The sequence below is a fragment of the Chiloscyllium plagiosum genome, chromosome 9, assembly GCF_004010195.1.
Source record: "Chiloscyllium plagiosum isolate BGI_BamShark_2017 chromosome 9, ASM401019v2, whole genome shotgun sequence".
In the NCBI taxonomy this organism is placed as follows: Eukaryota; Metazoa; Chordata; class Chondrichthyes; order Orectolobiformes; family Hemiscylliidae; genus Chiloscyllium; species Chiloscyllium plagiosum.
Window position 1 is genome coordinate 54,500,310 of NC_057718.1, and position 8,399 is coordinate 54,508,708.

At 43.0% G+C, this 8,399-nt stretch overlaps 2 protein-coding genes across 8 annotated transcripts in view; one reads left to right on the plus strand and one right to left on the minus strand.

Annotated features, from left to right (window-relative positions):
• asb3 (ankyrin repeat and SOCS box containing 3) overlaps window positions 1-5,045 on the minus strand; it is a 76,175-nt gene extending 71,130 nt beyond the window's left edge. The window contains exons 1-2 of one of the 2 annotated variants that reach the window (XM_043695938.1): window positions 4,981-5,045; window positions 4,654-4,895 (exon numbers count right to left, since the gene is read on the minus strand). The gene's annotated coding sequence lies outside the window, so the exon portion shown is untranslated. Of the gene's footprint in view, window positions 1-4,653 lie in introns of both variants that reach the window. The other variant, XM_043695935.1, reaches the window with a different exon arrangement.
• Window positions 5,046-5,112: 67 nt separating this feature from the next.
• chac2 (ChaC, cation transport regulator homolog 2 (E. coli)) overlaps window positions 5,113-8,399 on the plus strand; it is an 18,745-nt gene continuing 15,458 nt past the window's right edge. For 2 of the 6 annotated variants that reach the window (XM_043695940.1, XM_043695942.1), the window contains exon 1: window positions 5,113-5,370. In XM_043695940.1, the coding sequence (XP_043551875.1) occupies window positions 5,242-5,370 (129 nt within the window). In that variant the 5' untranslated portion in view covers window positions 5,113-5,241. Of the gene's footprint in view, window positions 5,492-8,399 lie in introns of all 6 variants that reach the window. The other 4 variants (XM_043695939.1, XM_043695941.1, XM_043695943.1 and 1 more) reach the window with 2 other exon arrangements.

The following is an 8,399-nucleotide window of genomic DNA, read 5'->3' on the forward strand; positions in this document are numbered from 1 at the left end:
GCAAGAGGTTTAGGGGAAATAAGGAATGTGCTGCCTGAGAAGACGGTGGAGGTAAAGATTCTCGCAACAATTAAGAAGCATCTGGAGGAGTACAAAAAATTATCAGGACTTAATAGGCTATGGACCAAATGCAGGTAAATGGGATTAATTCAGTCTGATGTTTGTTGGTCAGCATGGACACAGTGGATTGAAGCATATTTCTATGCTGGATGACTTTATAGCCCTGTGAAATTGCAACTTGGATTGGAGGAGAAGTGGAACACGAGCTTTAGCTGTAAATTTCCTCAAAGACTCCTGCAAGCATTCAAGCAGTGATGGGAATGGAAGTTTTTGATAGGATAAGACAGCAAAGTTCTGAATGAGCTCAGGTTTATGTAAGGTGAAAGATGGGACAACGACCAGGACTCCACTGGAATAGTCTACAGGTAATACAGACATAGAACAGAGTTTTAACAGCTGATGAGCCAACACATATTTTCTAATCAACCTGTTTAAGAGATGTTTTTAACCAATCTGTGGAGCAAGTGGGACTTGAACCTGGGCCTCCTAGCTAACATTGCACACAGAGCTCCTATTAACCACTGATTAACCACAACAGCAACAGTGATTATAGTGTTTTCATCACATAAAAGTTTAGTTGGCTTTTCTAATCAACTTGCTCTGAGTTATTACTACACAACACTAGAGCAGATTGAACTTGAACTCGGACCTCCTGGCCCAGAGGTACGGGCATTACCACGGTGCCAAAAGGCCACCCTCAATGATGAGTTCTGGCAGGACGGAGACAGAAATGTTCGAGGTAAACATAGATGGTCTTAGCAATGAAGTACAGGTGCTGTCAAAAACTCATGTCTGGACAAAATAGGACACCTGGTTTGCAAATGTTATTTTTCAGCCTTAAACAAGAGTGAGGTCAAGCACTCAAACAGAGTTTTGACAAGGATTGAAAATAGTCTCCCTTGTAAAATTGCTGTTGTATACAGCTGTACATGTTAACTGTTTTTTGTAAACTGTGTTTTGTAATTGTTTAATAAAAAAAAAAATAAGGATAGAATAGGTGGGCCATTCCATCCAGCTGAACAGTAATGGGTAGGTCCTGGAAAAAGATATAGTAGTCAACCTCAAAGACGGCATGTAGGGTGGAAAGGATGGGGAGGAACAGTTTCTTTCACTCAAGTAGAATACCATTTATTAAAGGAGGTTTGAAGGCACTCAGACTGACGTTACAAGAAAAAGTGGGCAACATTTGGCTAGAAGAAAGAGAAGTTGGAGAGGGACATTAGTTTGCAAAACCACAATGTCTAGCGTGGATCTGTTTAAAGAGTGGAATGATGACAGTATATTTCAAGAGGAGGGGAATAAGGTCTGAGGAAACGATTCACGTTATCAGATAACATAGGGATTATAGAATCCTACAGTGTGGAAAGAGGCCATTCAACCCACTGAGTCTGCACTAACCCTCTGAAGTGCATCCCGCCTAGACCTTTACCCTACACCCATAGCCCTACTTTTACCATGGCTTTCCTATTGACCCTGCATATTCCTGGACACTATGGAGCAATTTACCATGGCCAATGCACCTAACCTGTACATCTTTGGTCTGTGGGAAGAAACCCACCCGGATGCCGGGAGAACATGAAAACTCCACACAAACAGACAAAAGGTTGATACAAAAGGTTGGCTTTATCAACAGGGCTAGAATACAAATTAAACCATTCTTCAGTTATACTGAAGCCTGCTCAATTCAGAGCTGAACATTCAATTGTGGCTACCCAAACCCAAAGGATGGATTGGCCGTGCAAAGGCTACTGCACAAATTTCTCAAAATGATACCTAGGGCTATCACTAAAATAAAACAAAGAACTGTAGATGCTGAAAATTTGAAATGAAAAAAATTGCTGGAGAAAGTTAGCAGATCTGGCAGCAATTGTGAAGAGAAAGTAGAGTTAACGTTTTGATTCTGGTGACCCCTCTTCAGCACCATGACAAATCTGATTCTGCTGAACTGTCAATAAAAGGCAGTTAACAAAATTAAGACAGAATTCCAGAAAATTAAGACAGTAGAGGCATCATCTAACTTATTTGTTTGATATGGAGGTGCTGGTGTTGGACTGGGGTGTACAAAGTTGAAAATCACATAACACAAGGTTATAGTCCAACAGATTTATTTGGAAGCATTAGCTTTCGTAGTGCTGCTCTGGAAGCCAGTGCTTCCAAATAAGCTTGTTGGATTATATTCCTGAATTCCTGATGAAGGGCTTTTGCCCGAAACGTCGATTTTACTGCTCCTCGGATGCTGCCTGAACTGCTGTGCTCTTCCAGCACCACTAATCCAGAATCTGGTTTCCAAAATCTGCAGTCATTGTTTTTACATTGTTGGATTATAACCTGGTGTTGTGTGATTTTTAACTTTATTTGTTTGAAGTGATAAAAGGATTTCCCACAATGGGAAATTTAGAAGGAGGGAGCACTTTCCTAAATTAATGTAGTGAAAATATGGAACATTGTCTCTCTCCCCACCTACCTGCTAGACCACCCAACACCCTACATGCATCGCCAGCCTGGGCCTGACCAGACCTCCCCCAGCACCAGACCCGAAATGACCCCCTCTCCGACCACCAGACCTGGTATATTGATCCCCATCAATATACCAGACCTCCCCTCCCCAGTACTGACACCTGCCCTCCCTAACCTGATTTCTTCTATCCACATTGACCTAATCTAAGTACTTGGAGATAGCAAGGACTGCAGATGCTGGAATGTTGGAGTTGATAAAATGTGGAACTAGAAAATGCATAGCAAGTCAAGCATCAAAGAAGCAGAACAGTCAATATTTCAGGTCAGGATCTTTCAACTGAAAAGTCGACTCTCCTGCTCTTTTGATGCTGCTTGACCTTCTGTGCTTTTTCCAGCTCCACATCTTATCGACTCTAATCTAAATACTGCATCACTTACTTGGCCCCTTTGCCATCTGGAAGCTGAACTGCTTCCCACATGGCATTCTTCCCCAAACCTGACATCCTACTTACATGGCATTCTACCACCTAATCATTTAGCACTTACTTACCTTGAACCTACTGTTACAAAGCCGAAAGAGTGTATGGTCACTTTAAGATAGAAAGTGTTTTCTGAATTTTAAGTACAGCTACAGCTGCCAGTATAGAGAACAGCTAAGAGACTGGCTGTTCCAAAATAGATCCATGTGACAATTAAATGGCTGCTGTTTTGACAATTCAAATTTAAATTAATTGGTTAAATTATGCTGATGATACTAAAACACAATTGAGTTTCAAGTTATTGAATTCACAACATGATGACCAATGACAGGGTATGATGTTGCGCGGTATAAATTACGAGGGCACTTTAAAATTTGGTCAGAGCAACTGCCACAGAGTCGGACAGCAAATGCCATCCAAGAAAATAAACATCTTGCCCTCAAAGAAATCTCAGAAGGCACTATCAAAAGATACCTTTTCTTGTAAAAGCAATAATAAGTGAAAAGATGACCCAGGGAGAAGACAGTAGAATTGGAAGACTGGAAGAAAGACAGCATAAGAGACTGTATGGACTCTGAGTAATTAAGTTAATGTAATTTTAACCATTGCGTTATTGGAACAACATATTAATAGAATTGGGGTCAGCTAAGCAATAGTGGTTAATTGGGGGAAGAGTGCTCGGTTTGTTAATAGTTTTGGTTAGTGTTCACAGTTAGGATTAAATAAATAAATTGTTACTTTCTATTTATACAGTGGAAATCAAGGATCTTCTTTCATTCGCACATTTTTAACAGTAGAAAGTGAGGCGATCACCTCTGGGTATTTTAGTTTAATTAGCAGACGGGTTTGACTTCCATGTCATAATACTACCACTCTACCCATCTGGAAGCCTACAATCCCAGCAACCAAACATCACACTTACATTATGTACTTACCGTTTGACAGCAGTTGTCAAAGTGGCATTCATGATATTTAAATTTCAGAATTTGACAGCTGATTGCTGTGAGAAGTGGGCATAGTTTGCTTTCCCCACAGTTCAACAATACAAAACAAACCTATTAGAATACAGAGGTTCATTCTTTCATGACAAAAAAAATGGAATGGAAAATCTGGCCTGATGTTTCCACTTGTGGGTGAGTCCAGAATTAGAGAACAACGTATTAAAATACTGCTTGCCCTTTTGGGCAGAGATGAAGAGAAATATTTTCTCTCAAAGGGTTGTGAAACTTCAGAATTCTCTAGCTGGATGGAAGCATGGCCATGAAATATTTTTAAGGCAAATCCTTGTTTGGCAAGGGAATCAAAGGTTATCGGAGTTAGACGGAAATGTGCGAATTCAAAATGCAACAGATCCGCCGTGATCTTATTGAACCACAATGCAAGTTCGAGGGCCGAATAGTCTATTTTTGCATGTGTGTTCATACTCCCTAAAGATTGACCCTGAACCTGTGCTCCAGTATCCAAGAAGCCGTGTTGTTTGTTTCGAACAACTTCCTGATCCCATTGGAAAAAGCGCTATAGTTTGACACACTGAAAGGACGTACATAAGGAAAAGGTAGACAGACATAAAGCACGGTTACCATTCCGGGTTTAAACCAATTCTTGAACAGCCACACGATTACAATGAATAAAAACAGAAAATGCTGCAAATACTCACCAGGCCAGGCAGTATCGGAACAGCAGCTGCAGGACTACCAACCTGAAACTTTAATTCTCTTTTTCTCTCCGCAGATGATGCCAGACCGTTTGCGTGTTTCCTAAGTTTTCTGTAGAGTTTCCAGCATTCGTGATGTTTTGCTTTTGTGTCAACACTGACATGAACTTCACTTTAAACGATGGCAATGAACGAGCAGTCGATAGGTTTCCTCCAGATGCAACACCCCTCACAATCTGGCTCTGCTACGAAAGCACAGTTAAAGGAACGAATGGAAATAGAACCAGAAAATAAAGTCCATTGCCCAGAAATGCCTGAATGCTCCGTTACCAAGAATCATCATCACCTCGAGACTCAACTTCCTGTTGAGCCGAAACCTCGCCAGTGCATGTGCGCATGCCCGCTGGCTCGCGCACGTGGCTGGTAACGAATTCGTATGTCGAGCACTAGCCCTTCAGTGATAGGTGGAATCGGGGGCAGGGCGTGTGGGCTGCCGGGGACTGTAGTCCGCACGGCGCGAGGTCACGTGATATACGTCGGCTGCAGAACTACATTTCCCATGAGGGTTTTGGGGCGCCGTACCGTGCGTGCATGCGCGGTGCATCCGTTGGTGAGTCGGTTCTTGGGCTGATCGTGGCGGAGACGGTGATCGGTCGGTTTACGGTTAAGAAAGGACGCGGTCGCTGTGCTGGAGGAAGGTGTCGGCATGTGGATATTCGGGTACGGCTCGCTGATCTGGAAAGTGGATTTCCCTTATCAGGAGAAGTTGGTGGGTTACATTCGGGGCTACATCCGTCGATTCTGGCAGGGCAGCACCGACCACCGGGGTGTCCCGGGCAAGGTGAGTCAGGGTAGGCGGCACCGGCACTGGCTGCTCCGAATAACCGTCCCCAGAAGTGACGGCTGTTTAAATCCTGGCGGCTGCCAGTGGGGCTGGAAGGTGTTCCTTCTCAGCCACCTTCCAAATCTTTAGGAGCAGCTGTGTCTCCTTGTCCAAGCCGCAGAGCTTCCCTGAGGGTTCCCTCTTCTCCATGAGTCACACATCTGCTCAGTAAGCATTTGGAGCAGTGCAGACAGGACTTGTCCCTTATGCTAGATACGTAAACAGCCAATGTCTAGAATAAGAGTCGAGAGTGTGGTGCTGGAAAAGCACAGCCGGTCAAGCACCACACTCTCGACTTTAATCTCCAGCATCTGCATTCCTCACTTTCGCATAATGTCTAGAATAAGTCTAGGCCAATAATATTTGCCTGGCACCATAGCATATGTGACACTAAACAAAACTAAAGAACTGCAAATTCTGGAAATCAGAAACGCAAGCTGGAAGAACAACTCATTTTCCGTTTGGGGATAGCCTTCAGGCCTTAATTAGGAGAAAGTCAGGACTGTAGGTGCTGGAGTTGGAAAGGCACAGCAGATCAGGCAGCATCCAAGGAGCAGGATGCTACCTGACCTGCTGTGCTTTTCTGGCAGCACCCTTTTGAATCCTCAGATCTCGATGTAGACTTCAACAATTTTTATGGCCAGACCATCTTCTTTGTCATCATCTGGGAAGCTACCAAAATGAGCATGAATCAAACATAAGTAAATCATACTATTAGTCTTTGGCCTAATTTTCGCAATAAGCAGTGAAGTAACCATGGTTTACTGTTGATCTCAAAGCTGACTGCAGGAAGTTAAATGCATTATTCACCGTAGGGTTTTATTTAAACTTCAGAGTGTTCAATAAATAATTAGGGCATACAGGTATTGAGACTGGCTCTAATGCAACAAGGGGTACATCAGGTTTCAAGTGATCAATTGTGTTAGGGGATTCTCTAGTCCAAGGTACAAACAGATGTTTCTGTGGCCAGCAGTGAAAAAGCAGGGTGGTGTGTTGCTTTCCTGGTGCCAGGACAAGGATGTCTCAGAGAGAGTGCAGAATGTGCTCACTGGGGAGAGGAGCCAGCAAGAGGTCATTGTCCACATTGGAACCAACGACATTGGAAGGGAAAAGTTTGAGATTCTGAAGGGAGATTACAGAGACTTAGGCAGAAATTTAAACAGGAGGTCCTTGAGAGTAGTAATATCAGGATTATTCTTGGTGCTACGAGCTAGTGAGGGCAGGAATAGGAGGATAGAGCAGATGAATGCATGGCTGAGGAGCTGTGTATGGAAGAAGGATTCATATTTTTGGACCATTGGAATCTCTTTTGGGGTAGAAGTGACCTGTACAAGAAGGACGGGTTGCACCCAAATTGGAAGGGGACTAAAATACTGACAGAGAGATTTGCAAGAGCTGCTCGGGAGGATTTAAACTAGTAAGAGCACTCGGGGAGATAGTGAGGAAGGAGATCAATCTGAGACTTGTACATTTGAGAATAGAAGTGAGTCAAACAGTCAGAGCAGGCACGGACAAGGTAGGACTAATAAATTAAACTGCATTTATTTCAATGCAAGGGACCTAACAGGGAAGGCAGATGAACTCAGGGCATGGTTAGGAACATGGCACTGGGATATTATAGCAATTACAGAAACATGGCTCAGGGATGGGCAGGACAGGCAGCTTAATGTTCCAGGATACAAATGCTACAGGAATGATAGAAAAGGAGGCAAGAGAGGAAGAGGGGTAGCATTTTTGATAATGGATAGCATTACAGCTGTACTGAGGGAGGATAGTCCCGGAAATACATCCAGGGAAGTTATTTGGGTGGAACTGAGAAATAAGAAAGGGATGATCACCTTATAGGGATTGTATTATAGACCCCCGAATAGTCAGAGGGAAATTGAGAAACGAACTTGTAAGGAGATCTCAGCTATCTGTAAGAATAATAGGTGGTTATGGTAGGGGATTTTAACTTTCCAAACATAGACTGGGACTGCCATACTGTTAAGGGTTTAGATGGAGAGGAATTTGTTAAGTGTGTACAAGACAATTTTCTGATGCAGTATGTGGATGTACCAACGAGAAGGTGCAACACTTGACCTACTCTTGGCAAATAAAGCAGGGCAGGTGACTGAGATGTCAGTGGGGAGCACTTTGGGGCCAGTGACCATAATTCTATTAGATTTAAAATAGTGATGGAAAAGGATAGACCAGATCTAAAAGTTGAAGGTCTAAATTGGAGAAAGGCCAATTTTGATGGGATTAGGCAAGAACTTTGGAAAACTGATTGGGGGCAGATGTTCGCAGGTAAAGGGGCAGCTGGAAAATGGGAAGCCTTCAGAAATGAAATAACGAGAATCCAGAGAAAGTATACTCCTGTTAGGGTGAAAGGAAAGGCTGGTAGGTATAGGGAATGCTGGATGACTAAAAAATTGAGGGTTTGGTTGAGAAAAAGAAGGAAGCATATGTAAGGTATAGACAGGATAGATCGAGTGAATCCTTAGAAGAGTATAAAGGAAGGAGGAGTATACTAAAGAGGGAAATCAGGAGGGCAGAAAGGGGACATGAGATAGCTTTGGTAAATAGAATTAAGGAGAATCCAAAGAGATTTAACAAATACATTAAGGACAAGGGTAACGAGGGAGAGAATAGGGCCCCTCAAAGATAAGCAAGGTGGCCTTTGTGTGGAGCAGCAGAACATAGGGGAGATATTAAATGAGTATTTTGCATCAGTATTTACTGTGGAAAAGGATATGGAAGATATAGACTGTTGGGAAATAGATGGTGACATCTTGCAAAATGTCCATATTACAGAGGAGGAAGTGCTGGATGTCTTGAAATGAGTAAAGGTGGATAAATCCCCAGGACCTGATCAGGTGTACCC